The sequence below is a fragment of the Cinclus cinclus genome, chromosome 2 (assembly GCF_963662255.1).
Source record: "Cinclus cinclus chromosome 2, bCinCin1.1, whole genome shotgun sequence".
NCBI lineage: Eukaryota > Metazoa > Chordata > Aves > Passeriformes > Cinclidae > Cinclus > Cinclus cinclus.
The window spans coordinates 85,877,353-85,898,437 of record NC_085047.1 but is presented as its reverse complement, the minus strand read 5'-3'; the positions used below and the strand labels follow the sequence as shown (position 1 = coordinate 85,898,437).

Below are 21,085 nucleotides of genomic sequence, written 5' to 3'. Positions count from 1 at the left end.
GGCACGGGGTTCAGGAGGAAAATCCAGGCAATTCCCCTCGGGGTGTGTTTTCGAGGGGTGTTTCGGGGTTTTTGTTGGGTTCCGTGTGGTTTGTTTATTTTCTGTTTCGTTGGATTTTGGGGGGTTTTGTTGTGGTTTTGGTTTTTTGTTTGTTTTTAATAGGGCACAGAGGAAAACGTTAGTGAACAATGCTGAAATTGGTGATCTGGTCGCTGAGGCAGGTATCCAAAAAGCAGCAGTCGCTGGAGCAGCTACATTACTGTCGTTCTTCGTGCTAGCGTGAGGCTTATGTGCCTTTGCGAGGAAGGTCACTTTTTACCCTCTCCCCCCAGCCCCCCCAAAAATCCACCCTCCTTTTTCTAAGCCGTGCATCAGCAGCATGAATTCCAAGAAGCAGTAGGTGTTTCTTGGCATTTCAACTGGGATTTTGGAAAGGGAAGCTGGGTATTTAATGGGAAAAAATTGCGATGGAAGGAAAGGATGCGGAGGCTGCACACAGCCCTGGGTTTGCAGGCATGTGGAAGTTGTTGAAATAGGTAAAGGGTTGAAATTGGCATTTGGAAAATGGTGGCTATTTATTTTAGTTACTTATACCACAGATGAATATAGGAAAAGCTGGGCCACGAAGAATTTTTCCTATTTTGCAGTTTGCTGACAGCAGAAGGTAAAATGTGTCCTTGAAGATACACAATTTTACATAAACAGCTGATGTTTACATAAGCCTAGATAAGTTTGTGAAAAACACAGATAGCAAAAGATGCGGTGTTAGCTGAACTCCACTATCCTGTTCTCTGTCCATGCAATAATTTATCATTTTTCTGTGTTGTTGCAGTGTAAGAACAAAGTGAACAGCTGCACCTTCACCAAAGCAATCACCTGCGCTCCTCTTCTCCTCTGGAATGGACAATGGGATGGTCTCTGACTTTATCATGATCAAAAACTTCTTCCTCTTCTGCGTTTCCATGAGTTTAGCCAGCCACTTTGGGTGAGTTGCCAGTCGCATTTGAATTTCTGCTGTGGCTTTTTTAAGGAAATGAGAAACCTTGGCTCTGTATGGTATGGAGCAGCTGAGCAAAACAAGCTCGCGTTGCGTTATATCTTAAGGTGCTGGTGTCGGGGGAAGGGAGTAATTTGCTCTCCTGTTAGGATTTGCTCTCTTGTATCAGTTCTTTATGCCAGCTACAGTGGCAAGAAGGAAAGGTTTGTGGGGCACAAGGAGCTCAGAGCAGGCCTGCGGCTGCTGAGTGCTCTGACCTGGGTTTAGAACAGCCAGGGGCTGGGGTGCCCTCTGCCCCTATGTTTATGATGAGAGGATCGTGCACTTTCCCTCTCATCTGGTGGGTTCTGGTTATAGGCAGTAGTGCAAAAAACCCCAAAACTGCAACAGTGAGACTTGATGCATGTTACTAGCTGATACAGGCTTTCTTCCTGAGTGACCTAAGATAGTCACTGCTTAGAAGGATGTCTGAGTTTGAAACTTGTTAGAATAATTACAACTCGTGTTTCCTGATTTTCGCTTTGGAAGGAATCCCGTTTCCTTATTTTTGCTTTGGATGCTTTCCTGACAGTGATATTCTGAAAACTGTATGAAAGAGATGCTCCGACTGTAGGTCTCATAAAATGAAAAATAAGGTCAGATATCCTCTATTCACATGTTTTTCCCTATACCCAGAGATCTTAAGAACTTTCCAAATATGAGCTATACAATGGAATGTGGAAAACGTATTTTGCAAGTGCTTGAGAAATGTAGGCTGATTCTTCTTTGTGGAGGAGAACAATTATTTATGATTTCACCAGAAAAAAAAAAAAAAGAATCCTCCCAACATGCTGATTCACAAGCACACCCATCAATTCCTTGCTATAAGAAGATATAAAATGGAGATGCAAATCAGTTTCTGATTTCAAGCAAACGGATTTGTTCCAGATTTGAACTAGGAGAAAGACCAAACTTTGAGTGGTGACTGTCTATGCTGTAAGCAAAGCTTAGCCTGGTATCCAGCACGTGTCCTGTGCAGGTAGGTGGAAGCCTGTAACCTCAGAAGTTTATGTGAACAGCTGTAGGACTGCACTCTACAAAGGATGCAAAGAGCTGCACACTTGTTTATTCACCTTGGAAAAACCTGGTCCTTCTTCTACCATGGTATAAGGCAAAAGTCTCCCAGAATTTTGTGCCAGAATTTAAGGGGGAAGACATAGAGTGGGGCTTGCTTTAAACTTGTCTTTACATTACTGTTATTTGACAAAGTATTTCTACATTGAGAAAATCTTGGTGTCCTTCTAGGTTGTTCGTCATCCCTGCAGAAGGCAGCACACTGCAATAGTTGAGTGTGACCTGCTTGGTGCGTGGGTCTTTTGTTTCTCCTCTAACAGAAGAATAGATAAAGATGCAAAAACCCTGAAACCAAACAACCCAAAACTTAGTTTAACTCCCTTTCGTCTCCAAAGCAAATACTGGATCAAAGTGCCAGGTAGAAATCAGCGTGACCTGTAACCTGGCAGATAACCAAAATGGGACAGTTAGAGGAAACTAGGACACTTGTTTTCTGCAAGTTAGTCAAAAAGCTTCTGTGCACTACAATGAGATCATAATGTAAATTCCCCCCACCCTCGCCCCCCATTTCTGATCTAGTAATTTTAGTCCAGGCCTGCAGAGATAAGCAGCTTCAATTCACTGCACCATTCACACACTGCCTTAGGGCTGAATGTTGACCCTGCTCAAAAGACAGGATGCTCCAGCGCTTCTGCTTTAGAGGCAGAAGCAGTTTCAGAGTGTAATTTGCTAAGTGCTTTGGGACTGACTCTTCAGGACGGAGCAGTACAATTAACGTGTAGGCTGCTGTATTAACTGCAGGAATCTAATACTGATAACACTTGCTGTTGCTACCAGGTTTTTCTTTATTAGCTTCATCCATGTTTCTACTGCGCTGTTATATTGCAGTGAGTTTGGCAATGTGCTAGATAAAAGTGATTGGTCAAAGGAGCACAAATTAAAAATAAAAATACTCTAGGACATTACAGATGAAGGCAGATATTTTTCTACAGTTCTCCATATTTATATTAAATCATAAATACGTTTTTTGCTGACATAGCCAAAGCCACCTTAGGGGATTTTGATGCACAATGCCTGGTAACATAAACAGAAGTTATGTATCTTAAGCTACTAGGCTACTTGAGAAATCTCAGCAAAAGACTCTGATTAATGTTTAACATAAATGCGTAATGACTATTGAGTATTATCCACATTAGTAGGCAGTAGAAGAGGACTGTAGACATCATTGGTAGCAGCTATCTAAAGAAAAATCACTGAATTAAAATTCAAAGATATAGATGAGCCAAGAAGAGGTTTTGAAGTCCCCTCCCCTCCTGTTTTTGGTTTAACACTTTTGTGAATCTACTTCTGCAGAAATGGTCCAGCATTAATCAAAGCTTTTTCAAGCTTACTTGAATTCAGCCTTGAGTTGTATATAATGCTCTAGCAAGTTAGGGTGCTTTGTCTCATAAGTAAACATTAGTAATAAAGCCAGAGAATAATTAAAAGTAAAATAAAACCATGAAGAGTATTTTCAGGTGAGATTAAACACTGCTTGTGGGCGCTTGGGGTGCCCAGGTAGTGGCAGTCCTGTGAGGGTTGGTGCCATGTGTGGCCGCTTGCACACAGATCTCTCTGAGATGAGGTAGCCCATGGTTGGCTCCAAGCTGGCCAGCTCTTACTTTGCAAGTCCCAGGCTGTCCATGGGGTCACACTGGTGATGCACAGTCCTGGTGTGTTTGTGTTGTGAACGTGCAGTTTCAGAAATCTGTCCAAGAGCCAGATCCAACAGGGATGGGCATTGTTCATGTACCCACGGTATAGTTGCCATCTGCTAGTAATATTTATAATAGCAGAAACAGGGAGAACAGAAGATCCTAATGATGTGCAGCCAACCTGGCATTTCTCTGTGCACTCTGAGAAGTTCAGTCCATGGTGTGTCTGTAGTTTCACATACTTCTTCTCCAGCTCACAGCCCTTATCACTAAGGCCATAATCCTGCTGTTTAGGCAAAACATACCTTTCCTTCAGGCTGTTATTTCTAGTTAGTCTCTGCAGACCTAAGCAGTTAGTTCTGCTGGGATACCTCATTCCAAGTACTTGTGATGCTAGGGAGTTCTTCCTCATAATTTTAAAGACTAATTTTGTAAGAATTATCGTATCCGTATGCAGTCATGCTTGTCTGTTTATTTTTTTATTCTGTCTTCCTTTCATTCTCTGTATCACCGGATGGCTTTTTGAACCCATTAGACAGTTTTAATAACTGGAAAACTAAATTGCTATCTAAAGCTGCTTGCAGGAGGCAGACAGGTATCAGTCCGTCCCCCTGCTGAACAGGCTGCAACATCTCTGGCTTGCTAGCTGGCCAAAGAGCAGGAGTGTCCCTCAGGCCATCCAGCTTGTACTCGGTGCAGGAGAAGCCCTGGCACACAGTGCCTCCCAGTGAGGCTGCAGGCTAGTGACCTGGGGAGCTGAGAGCACGGGGAGGTGTTGAATGACTCTGGAAGCAGTTCAGGACATTGAAAGGGGCGTTAGGATGTGAGGGGGGGGAAGGACTGTAAGATGTCACCCTGTGAAAAACAGGCTTTCACTGCACTGCTCACAAATTGCTCCTTCCTGAAAGGTAGTAAAACACTGCTCTTGCTAAATAAAATAATTAAATTATTTTTAAGACTCTGAAAATAGTTTTAAAAGGTCATCATTTCTGTCAGTCCTCTCTTCTATCTGATGTGAAATAATTGAGTCTTCACAATTTGTGTGCAAATTCACAAAATCAACATTTTTTGATCTCAAGAATCCATACAGAAGGGGTGGCAAGAAGCTGACTTAGAAAAGGAAATCTATTTCTTTTGATGTCTGGCCAGTTGGCATTATCCAAAAGTTTGCATTCTCCACTGTCTTCCTCAAACTGTTAATTTGTCTGAAGTTCAAATATAATTGCAATCCTGTTAAAGCAAGTTATTAGAAACACTGCTCTTAAAAGAGAGAAAATTAAAATTTATCTTCTAGTAGTAAAATGCTCTTCAGCTATTTTTTTCAGAAATTCTTGCCTTTCTTTTTAAAAGAAGTTTTGGAAAAATCATTAAATATCTACCATACATTTTCTTGTTGCTGCAAGTAAGCTGTGAATAGTACCTGCTATGATTTTGACTAGATGGCAAAAAGACAATGATGTTTAAAGTGTTTAAATGATAAAGTCATCCAAAGAGGTAGCTGGGCATCTTTAGAGAGTTATTACATTTTACACTGATGGGCCCCTTCTGTGGCTTCTGATTTTTTCAGTTACCCTGAAATTGCAATATTAAATAAATGTGATGAGAAGTATTCCTGGTTGGTTTAGTTTATGTTCAATAATGAGCTTTAAATGCAATTATCTCTGAATTTTCGTAGCATTTCCCTAAGATTCTTTTTGAGGTTTATTTTTATCCCTAAGTGAAAATTTCTGCTATAAAAACATTTTTCACTGCAGAGAGGCAATAATGTGCTTACCTACTAATATGTTGATAAAGCCTAATGCTTAGCTGTGTAAAAATAATTAGTTTAGGGTAGGTAGCACCTATTTCTCTCTATTCATTGAGCTATAAAGTATCTAATATATGCATGTAACTTTGCAAGTAGAGTTGACATGTCTCTTTACATGTCACAACAATCTCAGCCCTTACTCCAAAACATGCATTTCACCAGCAATCTCAATAACAGAAATTAAACGCTAACTTTCTGTTAAGACAGAAAAAGTCACACTTACATAAGAGCAAACAGCAATCCATCTACAAATGCAACTTCACATAATACTGGCATTTCACTGAAATTCAGAATCAGATGCCATCTTTTTTGGGTGAAGTGATCTGCCAAATTTAAATTGGATTGCAGTTCTGCAGAAGTGCAGACTTTTTACTAGTCTTCGCCATAGTTGTTTCTCCATCTTTTTCCTCTATTAATTAGCTTTTGCTGTGAAGAAATGAAAGTACTTCAGTACTTGGAGTATGTGTACTAATCCTGTGAAAGACATACATAGCTGAGATAGAAGGAGCTAGCATCAATTACTCTTGTTAGATTGAGAGGAGCAGTTAGGAGAAGTAAATGTATTTTGTCCCATCCCCACAAAAATAGTTCAATGGAAATCCTCCCTCAGAGTTCAATTGGCTTTGAATTCAGCCATAAGCACTAAAAATAACAAGCTTTTTCAAGAGCAGAGAAACTAGTGAAGCTTTGTGTCCTGTGCCCCAAGCACTATATCTTTGCAATAATCCCAGCTCCACATTTGATATCCCTTGTTCCCGTCTCCCATTGCAACACCTACATTTTGCCTCTGCTGTCCTTTTCTCCCAAGATCTTTCATAATGACCCTGCAAGTCTCCTCCATATTTCTTAATTGTCAGAGAGGAGGGGGGCTGGTCTTGCTGAGGCTGTTTCGGAGCTACATGCATACTGAGTGGCCCAGTCAGCGAGCCAGAGGGAATAGATGACTGCTAACCTCACATTTTTACTTAATGAGGCACTAATTTAGATTGCGCTCCCCTTGTCTAGTCACAGCTTCTCATGAAACTTGTAGGAATGAAATGAAGTTTGATCTCCCTGCTTCTTTGTCATATGCAGTGGAAAATGAAAATGGGTTCCTACGTTGATGCGTTGTAGCAGGCAGACAGCATGATGCATGTCTCTTTCTTATGAAAAAGAAAAGAAGATAAAATGGATGAGAAGTCAAAAATAGTATTCTAGGTGTACTGAATTTTCATGCTTTATACTAGGATTTTATCAAAGCATTAGTTGTGGTTGCTGCATTTAAAGAAAGTTTCCAAGTTCTGTCTTCTGTTTGCATTTGTTAGGCTGCTACTTGTGAATATTCACTTTTAAACGGCAAATCCCTTCAATTAAAATTGACAAAAAAGTGTACAGTTTTTTTCTGGAATGGTCTGTCTTGAAAACATGTCTAATGTTTCTGTAATCACTTAGCATCTGCTGGATTAACTTTTTTTCCTTGTCTGCCTCAGTTGCTCACTAGAGGTTGTGGTCATAGCATAGAAAACAATTAATTTGGTCTTTTGACCATGGAGGTGAAAAATAGGCAAGATTTGCTGCTATGCCTCCACCTGCGGTGAGGGGAGATCCTTGGTGGCCCTGGGCTCTGCAGTGTGGAGCTTGCTGAGGGAACTGCACTTAGGCCATAAGAAACCTCCTCAACCAGGCATTTTCATGGGCTTTGGTGTTTCAGGGAATCACACCTGTGCTCCCTCGACCCGACTTTACTCCCATGTCCTGAGAGTCTTTGGAATCCTTTTCTTCAGCAGAAGCATGCAAACTGTAAAGGGAATGAGCGAGGACTGGGGATCCCTGGGTCTGTGAGGGAATTTATGGCTGAGAGTAGCTTGTTCTGAGCTAGGTCTGGTGTCATTAATACTTCCAGATGCATTACAGGGGCATCAGTGAGGTCTCATTCGTGGAAACCCTATGCAGGTAAAACCAGGTTGTGGTTCTTTTGTCTTTCTTTGTATGAGTCCTATTCTGTTAGGTAAGGCAAACACATATGTTACAAGCATTCTGCAGGGAAAGCTGTTCAGAGAGATACTCCTAGCTTCTCTGTTTATTTACTGATTTATTTCCCTGGGGACTGGTAGTAAATAAACACTGATTATTTTTATTTATTTATTTATTTATCTCTGGATGATTGTCTCCCATCGAGTTCAGGTTGCTGAGTGTAAGCTGTTCCTGCCTGCTGGCAGGATGCATGAGGAGGCAGGGTACAGTTCCTGGTGGGGCTGTGTGCCCTGTCACAGCTGGAGCATTTGCTGGTGATCTCAGCAGAGACTGAACCATGAATAAGCACCTACTGTGAGCTGTCTTAAGTGATGCTCATTACTGCAGGTGAAGCATGCTTATGGATAATCTCCCATGTCATTGTTTGGTAAGCAAAGGCATTAATAAGCAGGGGATTCTCCTAAGCATCTTTAAATGAAAATCAAACAGATTTAAAAATATGAGTTGTTAGTTGTGCTGTGAGCAGCTTGTTAGGTCTGAGCCATGGATAAAATGATGAAACAAAAAATAGTTCAGAATAAAAACAAATCTGGCCCAAGAGATAGGGAATGAGGCCCACTACACATTGCTGTTATTTGCATACTACAAGGAAGAACTAATTTATGCAAAAGAGAGAGGAGGAGTGAAGAAGAACTGTGTTTTCTGTACAGCAGTATGTTTTTCAGATACCCCAGTGATACCCCAGTGGGATTTTTGAATGTGGTGGGAGTTTGTAATCCTCAAATAAGGTCACCGTTCATCCTTTGTTCTGGCAATAAATTACAGAAACTTTGAAAAACAGAAGCTGTTTGGCATTTAAAGATTGAACAGCACCTTCAGGCATGCTTGAAGGTGCATCCCCAGGCAAACCTGTGCTTCTCATGCAGCTCCCCAGCCAGCTGATGTAGTTCCCAAGGAATGGCAAGCTAACCTGGGGAAAACCAGTAACAGTTTTTGCCAGCGCTGTGAGCTGACCTTGCTCATGGCTCAGATGGAGCCATGCCAGCACTAGGGAGGTTGTGGGGCTAATGTGGGAAGGGGCATTGCAGGGAACAGGGATCTACCTGTGCATTAGGGACAAAGATCAAAGGGCTCAGGTTTCCCCCGATCCTGCATCCCAGGGTTTTACCTCCATGGCATGGGTCCTTCTTTGGGTCCTCCTCCAGGGAGACCTATTTACAAGTTTATAGTAATAATGAAATAAATGGCTGCAGCTCCCTGTACTATTCAGGAGCAGCAGGAGAGGACTGAGCCTTGGAGGCTCCATCACAAAGTTCCCTTGAGACTGAAGCCCCTTGAAACCAGCATGGCTTTTGACACGTTTCCTTTTGTTTGCATAAAACAGCTTTTCACAAACGCCAACACCGTCAGTAAAAGAGGAGGCCAATGATAACATCACTATATTCACCAGGATCTTGGACGGTCTGCTGGACGGCTACGACAACAGACTGCGCCCAGGACTGGGAGGTAGGATAATGCCTTGGCTCGCCTGGTCTCTGCCAGATGGGACCATCGTCCACGTGGAGCCCTCTCAAGTGGGTACCTGCTCTTGGTCAGGACAAGAGACCTGTGTTTGATTAACTAAACTAAGTCCAGAAAGCAGATCTGTCTCCTAGCAAATGGGGCACAAGAAAAAGGTTACTGAAAGTTGTGTTCTTTCAGTCACTCAGGTCATCTGAGGTTGTCTTAGGAGAGCATCTGTGATACATTTTTTTTCTGTAATTGAATACAGTTTGGGTTTTACTTTCTGTTACTTCCTCAGGTGAGCAAGACATTATGCTAGCAGGTTGCTGCAACATTCCCTTACTGGTCAGCCTGTAAAAAATTATGTTGGTAATACATATCTCTTTTAAAAACAGATTCCCAAACCATATTTAGACAAGTACAGCAAATCTGTATTGATAGGTCTTTTTGATAACCTCTACAGCAGCTATTTTAAAACAGTAGCATGTGAATAGTGGTTGCCATCCTAACCTTGTTGAGCCCTCCTTCAGCTCTCTTTCCCCCAGATTTCTCTCATTTTCTACCCATGTGTAAACCATCTGTTATGTTTCTTCCTGGCCCTTTTTTAATCTGGCTACCCCCACCCCTTCCTCTTGTGAGACCAACACATTGCTTTCATCCCTTTCTCTCCTTCTCCTCTCACTTTACACAGAGATGCTTGAAAATAGGGCTTGATGCTTTTTAGCTTATATAACGAACTTCTGAAATTTCTGCCCTTAAATTAAATGAGACCTGGATTTGAAAAGATGCCAGAAGGACTTAGAGGCTTGAGGGTAGAAATAATTTGACCAAACTTAGGTCATCTCTGATAGATGTCTGAAATCAGGCAGATCACCCAAGCCAGCAGAGGGGAGTGGGTCCTTCCAAGATACACTTCATCTCATTCTGTGGTAGGTATTGTGTAAGTGCTAGCAATGTGTACTGACAGCCCAGAAAGCCAATCACATTTTGGGATGCATCAAAAGAAGAGCGGCCAGCAAGTTGAGGGAGGAGATTCTTCCCCTCTGCTTTTATGAGTACTGTGTCTGGCTCTGGAATCCTAGCATAAGAAGGACATGAACCTGTTGGAGCGAGTCCAGAGGGTGCTACCAAGGTGATGAGAAGGCTTGAGTACCTCTCCTGTGAAAACACAATGAGAGAATTGGTGTTCTTTAGCCTGAAGAAGAGACAGCTCTGGGGAGACCTTATAGAAACCTTCCATTGCTAAAGGTGCTTAGAGGAAAGATGGAGAGGGATCCTTTATCAGGGAGTACAGTGATAGAATGAGGGGTAATGGTTTTAACTGGAAGAGGGTAGATTTAGATTAGGTATTAGGAAGAAGTTTTTTACCTTGGGGGTGGTGAGGCACTGGAATGTTTCCCAGAGAAGCTGTGGATACACCATCCCTAGAAGTCAAGGCCAGGTTGGATGGGGCTCTGAGCAATGTGATATAGACAAGAGTGTCCCTGCCCATGGCAGGGGGTTGAAACTAGATGATTTTTAAAGTCCCTTACCACCCAAACCATTCTGTGTTTCTGTGATCAAAACATGCCAGTCAGAGGAAATGCACACTTGAAGGGCCAGTTTCTTTCTGATTGTAAGAACAAAGCCTGGACTCCCAAAGGTCAACAACTGCATTTGATCAGGATAAAATGCCTCCTCAAGCATGCTCTTAATTTCAGTCTTGTGGGAATTTTTGAGTGATTCAGGAATTAATAGAAAAAAGCATTGCCAGTTGGTATTTGCATTTTAAAGCAATTACTAATGTGAAGCCTGTGTTTATTACAGAGAGAATAACTCAGGTGAAAACAGACATCTATGTTACCAGTTTTGGTCCTGTGTCAGACACAGAAATGGTAAGTTAGCATGTGGTTGCCAACTCGGTTGTATTTACTTTGCTAAAGTCATTTTTGGAACTATCACTTCTATTCAGATCCTGCAATACCTCAAGTGTTTCTTTGTGCCAGGAATACACCATTGACGTTTTTTTCCGACAAAGCTGGAAAGATGAAAGGCTGCGATTCAAAGGACCTATGCAACGCCTCCCTCTTAACAACTTGCTCGCCAGCAAGATTTGGACCCCAGACACTTTTTTCCACAATGGCAAGAAGTCTATTGCTCACAACATGACAACCCCAAACAAACTTCTGCGCCTGGAGGATGATGGCACTCTGCTGTATACCATGAGGTAATAGCCAGTGTTGATTTCTTCTGATGCTGATTCCCAGATAACTACAATTACTTGTGGGGAGCATCACTTTCTCCCCTCCTAGCAGAGACAGGGAACCAATCTTTCACATACATTTGTGTGAATATCAAGAAAAATGGAAAATATAATTGTAGCCTTCAAGTACAAATTATTTTGTTGTTTCTGTATAATGCTAGTGCTTAACTATTTCTTTTGATTAAATGGAGAGCATACACTCAACAGATTTGATGATTCAGTTCAGCTTTTTTATGATGATCTGTTCTCTCTTACTGTTGGGTGTTTGCAGCTGTAGTGCAGACTGCAGGAGAACAGTATCCAAGACCAGAAACTGAGACTTTTTTCTGGGGCAGTACATCTTGAACCCTTGGAGCTTTTGTTATGCATTTTTGCTAATTTGACTAATTGTACTAAAAGGCAAATGGTCATAGGGACAAATGACATAAGGTAGCAGGACTGTAAAGCTGCTTTAGCAAGTACAATCCTGCAAACAAAGCTGGGACACTATATTACAGAGAAGCAAATGGATGTCTGAGATCTGCAGAGTTCTACTCCTCTTCTGATTTTAGTATCCTGCCAAAAATCATCATTGCATAACATAGGTAGAAGATATAACATCAATGATTTTAGGTGTCTGAAATTCTTTTCAGGACAAATCCCCCATCAGTGTATGAGAATTTGCTCGTTAAAGGTAATTAGCCTTTAGTAATTGAGACTGCTGTCTATCTTCAACAGGATTTTCTCCAAGACCATAGTCATATGAGCAACTTGAAAAAGAGATGAAATGAGAAACCTACCAAGCAACAAAGGGTTATTCTGAACTTTCCATAAACAAGCCCAGAGTGGTGCCTGAGATCCAGGAGAGTGCTCAGGAGCCTGAAGCTGGGTGCTGAGCTGACTGGGTTTTCAGCAGGCAAGCCCCAGCCACGTGTGGGAAGCTGAGCTCTGGCCAGTGCTGTGTTCTGCTTTGGGACCAGTGACAGACTGGTCCTGCACGCTGGGAAGGCGAGTCCCAAGCTCTCTAGAGGTTAGGATTTGTTGAGGCTCGAGAGGGTTACGCTTCTGTACACAGGGACCTGGAGCTTCCCAGGTTTTATTTCGGGTGTTTCAGACATGTTTGACTTTTTTTGAGCCTAGTCTGAAATCCCTTCTTCTGGAAGGAAAAGGAGATACAGAGTATCCTTACCTATGTCCTTACTGCTTCACACCATCCCAGTTGTAGCTGCATTAGAAGTAAAAAGACTTAGAGATGATGGAAGTCATGTTTAAAAGGAAAAACCATCCGAATTTTCTCTTCTACTATGTGTGTTGCTGTTCTTACTAGCCCCAAATTAGTGATCACCACAATAATAAACCAAAAAATGTGAGGAGGTATGGGCACACTTAAAGGTCCAAATAGCTATCAGAGAAACCTCACAAAAAAAAGTTAGTAATGCCAGCCTTAAAACCAGTCTCACTACTGCATGGACTATGTAAGTACCACTCCAGAGATTGCAGCAGTGGCAATTCCCAATTATCTGTGTGGATTACTTGTGTAAGTGAAGTCCAGATCAGACTCACATTCAGCCTGGAGCAAAACATTGCGTTGTGGGGAAGACTGCACAATTTCCATGCAAGCAATGGCTTTTGCAGTGTTAAACAAATGCAGTGATTCATGAAGTGAGGAGCTAAGCCACCAGAGCTAGCAGAGTGAGACCTGGCTGAACTAGACCTAGGCAAGCACATCACTGAATCTGAGTTACTCTGTCAAGGTGTCTCTCTGGTGAAAATGGCACAGTATTGTCAGGTGCCACAGGTGCCCTACGGGGAAAAAGCTCACCATATGCAGCTGGAGAAAAATATGGATGTGACACAGACTTTCTCATCACCCCACTCAGCTCCTTTTCCCCTGATTTTTTGGGATGGATGGTTTTGTAGACTACAGAAAGAACAGAATGCTTTTGTAGCCTAAAAGCATGCAACGTAACTTTTATTTTGTTAGAATATTGTCTGTGGAAATAAAATTTTTACTAACTTCGCACAATACAACAACTAACCATGGTATATGTGATAAGAAATAGAGTTCAAAGCTTTTAAATCAGCTTGCTTTCCACTGTTACAAGTAATAACTTTAAAGTGTTTATGCCCTTCTGCTTAAACATGAGTCAGGAGCCTGCTTTTGTAACGTGCTTGGAGCTATGCTCCTTCAGAAGCAGAGCCATTCTGTGCTGCAGGGTGGCTTGAGGATCCCATCCCAACGTATTCAGAGGTGACTGTGACAAGCAGCCATCTCCTTCAGCTTCCTTGAGTGTCCTAGCAAAGGTAACAGCTAGCAGAGTTACCTAGGATGGCTTTCCTTGAGAAGACAGACAGCACTGGGCTTTTTTTGAGGGGGAGCTGCTTGTCTCAGTGGTAGTGCGTTGTGAAGGACTGAGTTTCAGCTGAGGCTTGAGTTCCAGTTCCTGTAGCTCCCATCAGGCTTACTCAGTTCTCAGGATCTGGGGATGTGTAGACAACCCTCTGTTAGCTCTGCATTCTCCTCGTTTCCAAGGAGGAATTGCGAGCTTCCCAGACTGTTCGTAGGAGTATTCTGTGTGGGGAGGATTGGACCCTCTGTCATTGACAGAGATGCCTGAATTGCTTTTGCTACCTTGCATCTGGCTGCCTGAATGAAGGGGAGGAAAGCAGCCAAGCCAATGATGACCTTCCATCCTATTTCACTTCCAAATATACTAAATGTGATCAGCTGAGCAGACTTTCAGCTTTAGCACTTGTCAGGACATACGTTTCCATGACACACGTGTTTACTTGCAAAGAAAAATGTACAGCTCTCCTTTTGCGTTTGATGATACGTTGTCTGGGTCAGAGGTTGATGGGAAGTGTGTTGCTAGGGAAATCTGATAAATGGGCTTTTCTATATGTGTGGCATTAAAACCCTTCTGTGTGAATATAGGAACACAACATGTCCTCTAGACAGATTTCATAGACAGCAGTGTTCTCTGTGGGGAATGACTTAATAATTCTGGTTGTCTTTCACTTGAAAGGACCTATGAGTTTTATTTCACTAATGTGATTTACAAATAAGCGCTCCTGAGTGGAACGCTGCAAATTCTGTTTCTGCCCCTAGAGGGGAGTATTGTCTGTAGCTTCATTTTAAAATTTTTACTTTTTTAGTAAGAACACTGGTACAAAAAACCACTAGAAAACATGCTCCATACTTCACTAGTATATATAGAAAATAAATGTGTTAATGGAGGTAAAAAATAGATTATTTCCTTTTATACAATTAAAATATATTTAGTTATCTTACCTGAGAAATAAATATTGTAAAAAATATACAGTTTGTTTATTCTGAGAAATTGGAACAGTGATTTAGGCAACAGTTTCAGGCTAAGAAAAGAACCATCATGTTTCAGTGAGCTGCGTTTTTTTTTTTGCTCAGTGGGAATTGGCTGTAAAGACAGAAGCTTTGATAAACTTTGCTGTAGAATGCTAGAAAAAAATGCTGCGAAGTAGCCAAAAATTGTATGAAGTAGGGCATGCTCACGAGATCTAAACTTCTGGACCATAAATTAACTTTTCACAAGCAGCTTTTACACATTTTAATGGTTTTCTGTCAGCTTGTAGATAGTGAAAAATCTTTCTGGTGACATCACAAGGGCACTCCTTAGAGCCTCATTCTCAACTTTCGATTTGAAAGCACCCCAAATCCCTTTTTTATCACTGGGGCTTCCACGCATCTGATATAATCTGGGATTTTAAATAGGACATAGTCATATATCTGAGGAGTGCACAAACAGATTTTTCCCTTGTTATTATGGTGACTGAAGGTTGCCAGAGAACCTGGGAGAGTTTACAGTAAAATCTGTCCAAATAATTTGCATGTGAATAATTTGCCAGCTGTAGAATGCAGACATTTTTCAGCATGGTGTTAAAAAAACTCTGTATTTTTAGTACAGCCCTAAAAGACTGTTATATTTAGTGGTCCAGAAAGATATCTACAGTTCAGCAATGTGTGTCCACTTGATGGCAGCATAACCACGCTGCTTGCTCTGCTGTGGTGCACACAGGCTTACCTAGGCTGAAAATACTGATTCATTCATTGGCACTCAGCATTAAAATTGTATGTGCAAGTGAACACATGTCCTGGGTGCACGTCACTCTGCTCTTCCATGAAGGACTTGGATTAGTAGCCTAGCCATTTTATGCTCTAGAGCTATTGATCATAATACCAGTTGGCCAGACAATACGATGCTACTTTCAAGACTTTTAATGGGAAAGCCAGGGTTGGTTTGTTTGTGTGTTTCTTTGTTTGTTTGTTTGTTTCATGGGAAAATTATTCCATGAGCAATGTGTGGGTTCTCAAGCTCGGACTTTGGCCCATGTGGATTTGCTAGTGTTCCCCTGAGCAACAAGTGACCAGCAAATCCATTATTTAAAAGGAATTGTCAGTTTTCCATCAGCCAGATGTCTAGATGGGAACGTTTCTGTTCAATCTGATTGTGTTTTTTCTTATTTCTTATTTATATCTACAGAAAGGGATCTGTCAATCCTTTTAGGTATTGTATAAATTGCAAAACTAATTAGAAGCTATGAAGACATACAAATACACATTTCCTTTCCCTGTGTTAGATTTGCTGCATTTTCTTTTGTATTCAAGCTTCAAACTGCCTGAAGCTGGAAGAAAAAAAAAGCAATTTCTTTACATTGGGTTGAGTCTTGTAGAGTGATGAAAAACTTACATGGTAGCAAGGACTCTCAGCTGCTTTTTCTCAATTCAGTTTTCGACAGAGTGAGACAAAACAGATAATGTGAAGGGCAGCAGGATTCTTGTTTAAACACCAAGTCTCCTGGTTCCTGTCACTCTGTTTTGGTTGCACATTGCCCCAATTCTCAAAAGTTATCCTTCAAGAAACCAAGATTTGTTGTTTTGAAAAATCCATAGCTGGAGTTACTCACAGGGAGAGAAAGGCATCAGAGGAGACTGCGGTGTCATACATTCAAAATGGGCCATTATGACCTGTCCAAATATAGTCCCTATGTAGATTGTGTGACAATGGCCTATTCTGCTGCCAATAAAAGTGGGCAGAGCCCCGCAGAGATCTCCATCAAAGAGATGGGAACTCGCACAGCAAGGACAGAATTGATTAAAAGACAAAACCCAAACCAGAACCAGCATGTCCTTGGATGAGGGGGATGCTTGCTTGGACTTTGTGGAGATACAAAAGGTACAACTTTAGTTCCAGGTCTGTGCTGAGCTCAGAGGCACACCCAACTTCCCTTTGGGGTTTGCTGGTACAGTTTCTGCCAGATTCCTTTGTGTTCCACCTGCTTTTTAGGCATGAATCAGTAGGGCTGGCATGCATGGATGGGGTGACTGAGCAGAACTTGGAAGGAAGCAATGTCCTGACAGGTGCCCCCCAAGCACCCAGGGAAAGCACAGATGCTTTGGTGACTCTTTCTCTGCCCAATCTGGTCTGAATTGGGGGGCTTTGAAAGTACTTGGTAGATGCTGAAGAATTGTTACGGCTCTGCTGTCTTGTTTTATTATTAGGGGAGGATAGCATTGCTGTGGACTCCCTGGCCATTTCATTTAGACTGAAATTAATATCTTCATCTGCCTAATCAGAAATACCATCCTCTGAAGTACATTATATTTGTGCTAGAACATCTGACTGTCAATGAGTAATCTAAAATACAGTGGGGAGGGGGGGGTGGGGGGGGGTGGGACTCACCTAATTCTGTTCATCTGTAATGTTGGTGGCTGCAGCCAAGCATCTTGCCTCATATTTGCTCCCAATGCAGGAGAAAGAATTTCTTACGGAGTTAGAAGTCTACATTATTTCAGATGTCTACTTTAATACTGAAGTTAAAAGAGGCTTATTTCTCTCCACTCATGCTTTAGGGATTCTTGCTTCTTTTTCACAGTGGCAGACAAAGGAGTACAGTGTAACTGATATCTTTGTTTTGTCACGAGTCCCTTTTTTCCTCTGAGGTTTCCCAGTTCCATAATCAAGTAGCCTCAAGTAGCCTGGAAATGTGCCAGCAACTTAAAGCTATGGGATGTTCTGGCCAGCAGCTGGTCCTGCAACTGTTTTGTGGAGGACTCACAGTTTATTTTCCATGCAACATAAAGCCCAAGGTTGTGCAAGCTTAGCTCATCAGGACACACATAAATTAGGTTCAGTCCTCCACTTTTGTCTAGGTGGGTGTGGGAGGGAATATAGTGCACCTTATGAAGAGCTCAAGAAACAGATGTCACTAGGAGATTTGGTCCTCCCTTCTGAGGTTGAACTGTAGCAAACAGGTGATTATGCTGTAGCAGATGCTAGCACTGGTGGTGGTAAAAATAGCAAACAGATTGTAAATAGAGGACTCTTTAATGGCTATTTATGGTGTTAAACAGCTGAGGAGTCATAGGGCTCTTTTCCTGGAGCAGTGAAAACTCACACTCTGACCCTTTACCTGGCTCTTCTGGCTGTATTGATCAGGAGCATGTAGCATTTCAGAAGCAAGGCAAAAAAGACCCAGATAATAACATCCTGCTTGGATGGCTAAACAATCTTCTTCATGTGCCAGTAAGGTACATACAGACAGGGATGTGCACATTTCCATGTGAAAAACCCTCTCATCCCAATCACTACTTCCCTCTTCTGCAGAGGTGTGGGGAGCGTGAATGTTACACAAAGCAGGAGATTATGACGAGGAATGACCATGAAGGTGGACCTGAGATGGACAAGAGGAATCTGGGGTTAAATGCAAGTGGTTAAACAGAAGCTGTGATGTTTCTGAGGTCTAGGTCTGAACTGTGGAGAATAAAGAAAGATTTTGATTCTGTATTTTTGGTTGCCAGGTCATAATCCTTCATACTTATCCTGCCATGTCTCTGCCTCCCAGTCTAGATGTGAGAGAGCCCAAATGGACTGATACTGCTCATCTGGTGTCTGTTCCTCCTCCTCATCCCTCACCCCACCCTTACTTTTTAAATCCAGATAATTTTTTTCAGTAGAAAATACCTTATGTAGTTTATGCCTGTACATAGAAATATAAAGGGAGGAAGCAAAAGGATGTCTGTACAGTGAGGTGGCCTTCATCCATGGAGGAACATATGCCGTACTGATAGGCAGACATGGAAAAACAAAAGCCCTGGACAGTCAGAAAACCTGCACTGATCAAATTGCCTTGCAGGTGGTTTCAGAATTGAAGGATGACTGCACTGTGTCCATCACAGTCCTTAGTCTTCATCATTCTCAAGCTGTGCCAAGGGAGATACAGGCTGAATATTAGGAAGAAGGTTTTCACTGAAAAAATAATAAAGTATTTGAATACTTTGCATGGGGAGGTGGTGAAGTCACTATTCCTGGATGTATTTAAGAAAAGACTGGATGTGGCAGTTGGTGCCATGGTCTAGTTGAGGTGTTAGGGCATGGGTTGGACTAGATGATCTTGGAGGTCTCTTCCAGCCTAGTGGTTCTGTGATTCTGTGTGATTCTGTGATTTAGTGTGCTTTCTGCGCTCCCTTTATTCTCCTGTACTTGGGTTTTCTTCCACTGAAAGCAAAGATCAGATGTGCAGTTGACTGGCACCGGGAATTGCTGTTGCTAGCTGATTCTGCCAGTAATTGGGACTGGTCTCTTGAGAGCCAAAAAGAAGCTCATAGTTCAGTGTTATTCAGCACTTCAAGAATGACTGTACTTACTGCAGTTATCTCTTTGTTGAACATGCTATCAAATAGCCACAAAGATAAGGATATTATAGTCAAAATATGTAACATAGGCAGACTTGGGGGATGTGTGGGTAGATTGAGATGTTGTTGCCCATTTCATCTGCATCAACAACTGCATCAACTTCTCAGCATTGCTAGAGCTAGTTAGATTTTTTGGGTTTTAATTCAAGACTTCACTAAAAAAAAGAAGTTGCTGCAGAGGAGAAGTTTGGAAGCCTTCTTCATGGAGTGCCAAAAGAGAATTCATCATAGATAAGAGACTGTAAAGAAAAGAAAACTTGGAGTGGTTTTTCAGTGAAACTATCCAGTAGATGTGTGTGATAATCTACAGAGCATTCAGAGCTGCATAGCCACTTTGATCTAAAGTTTCTTCAGGAAAGTTTTTAGGAAGAGAGCCTGATGAAAGAATGGTCTGTCAAAAAGCCTGGGGTTTTTACTTCAACAGTTAGTCTAATAAAACACCAGAGGTTTTTCCAGCAAGATCTACCTTGCTTATGGACTTCATTAGATTACTTCCATGGCAAGGTTCGATAAGCATAAACTCACTGCTTCATCCATTGGTTTTATGCACTGAAAAGAAGTACTGGAGAATAAAAGGTACTACCTCTACTCTAAACATCTGCTTTGTGATTCTTTTTGTAACCTCCCAAATCCATACCATATAATTTGTGTGTCCTATTGGTTATTTCATTGTCTTTTTCTGCTTTTCCTGTGTCTAGAGGCTGAACATCTTTCCTGCTCCTGTCTAAGAGTATGTTCTGTGTATGTTAAGTTACTCCATGTGCAGGGAGGTCATTCTTAGAATGACACAGCTTTTGAGATCAATTCTGCCACCTCAGATCGTGTCACAATAGCTTAGTCTTCAGTATAGTTCATCTAGGCAATTAAAGTCTTTTTTCACACTTCAGAAGAAGCTATGGTGAGGATTTTGTTTGCTTAAAATGAGAGTTTTGCTATCAAGTACACCATGCATCTGAATTACATATTCACAGCTCTCAAAAGCATCAATGACTGGAGCTCTTAGTTTTCCATAATCCCTTCCCTGTAGCATTTTAAAGAACATTTCATTGCCACATTATGATAGCACATCTCAGCATCATAGGAAAGTTGGGACATGGCAGTATTCTTGGCAGAGTGGTTATGACAGTAAAATGGGCTGAGACAGAAATTTCTGCTGACCACCTCACTCCATTCTTAGCTTTACTTTCTCTTTTCTGTTCATTTTATTTGGTGTATTCCAAAGAAATCAGGGTTTATAAGTTGGAAGCAGTGGTGAATTGCCTCAACATCCCACATGGACATGCAGATCAAGGCCCTGAATCTGTATTTTGGTCTTGTTTCCAGCAAAGTGATGGAAATTCATGAGCAAAGCAGTGTTTGAGCTACTAATGCTAATCACTTCTCTCCCCCTGAGCTGTAGGCAATCACCCAGCCAGGGGCACTCTTTCAGGGTGACTTAAGAGCTACTGTGTGTCCATGGGTGAACATCTGTCCATATTCTGACACTTCTGTGTCACCACAGATCTGTAACCCACTGTAACTTCTGTAATCCACTACCACCAACAGGGTTTGTTAGGAGTATATGGCTTCAGAACCAAGGTCTTAATATATATTTGTATGTGTGTGTGTCTGTGTGTGTATATATATGCTTGTATATGCATATATATATATCAATATATATGCTTATAGTGGCACATGTTACAATTTACATCACAAATACAGGGAGACATCAGTTCCCTGGACTCTGCACTTACTGTGCTGGGGCCTGAAACAAGTCTTGCTTTAAAACCTTCTGAAACTAATAGGAGTTTGGTTATTGAAGTGTTCCCAAGATATCACAGTGGGAGAACAACTGAATGGTTATGTCAAGGTCAAATGAGTAATTTCACAAACCTAACCATGTGTTCACAGTTTGAAAAAAACGACCCAAACTATCAATTCTGTTATTCTCCTGGCCCCACGTGTGCCAAAGGGCATACTGGAAATAACACAAGGGCTCAAATTGCTCTGCTGAGGTGCTGCTAGAACAGGTGCCCTGGGAGCTTCTCCTGGAGTTGGCTCCTGAAAAGGGTCTGACCCAACCCTGAGGACTCCTTTCTCAGGAAACCAACAAGCCCACTGGCATAGCTATAGCCTGGCTGAAGGTTGG

At 41.8% G+C, this 21,085-nt stretch overlaps 2 protein-coding genes across 2 annotated transcripts in view; one reads left to right on the top strand and one right to left on the bottom strand.

Annotated features, from left to right (window-relative positions):
• Positions 1–21,085, bottom strand: part of GABRB3 (gamma-aminobutyric acid type A receptor subunit beta3) — a 194,764-nt gene that overhangs the window by 147,268 nt on the left and 26,411 nt on the right. The gene's annotated exons all lie outside the window — the stretch shown is intronic.
• The window catches only part of GABRA5 (gamma-aminobutyric acid type A receptor subunit alpha5), a 53,737-nt gene continuing 33,551 nt past the window's right edge, over positions 900–21,085 (top strand). The window contains exons 1-4 of the mRNA XM_062487864.1: positions 900–985; positions 8,889–9,010; positions 10,814–10,881; positions 10,993–11,213. Coding sequence (XP_062343848.1) covers positions 900–985; positions 8,889–9,010; positions 10,814–10,881; positions 10,993–11,213 — 497 coding nt within the window. The remainder of the gene's footprint in view (positions 986–8,888; positions 9,011–10,813; positions 10,882–10,992; positions 11,214–21,085) is intronic.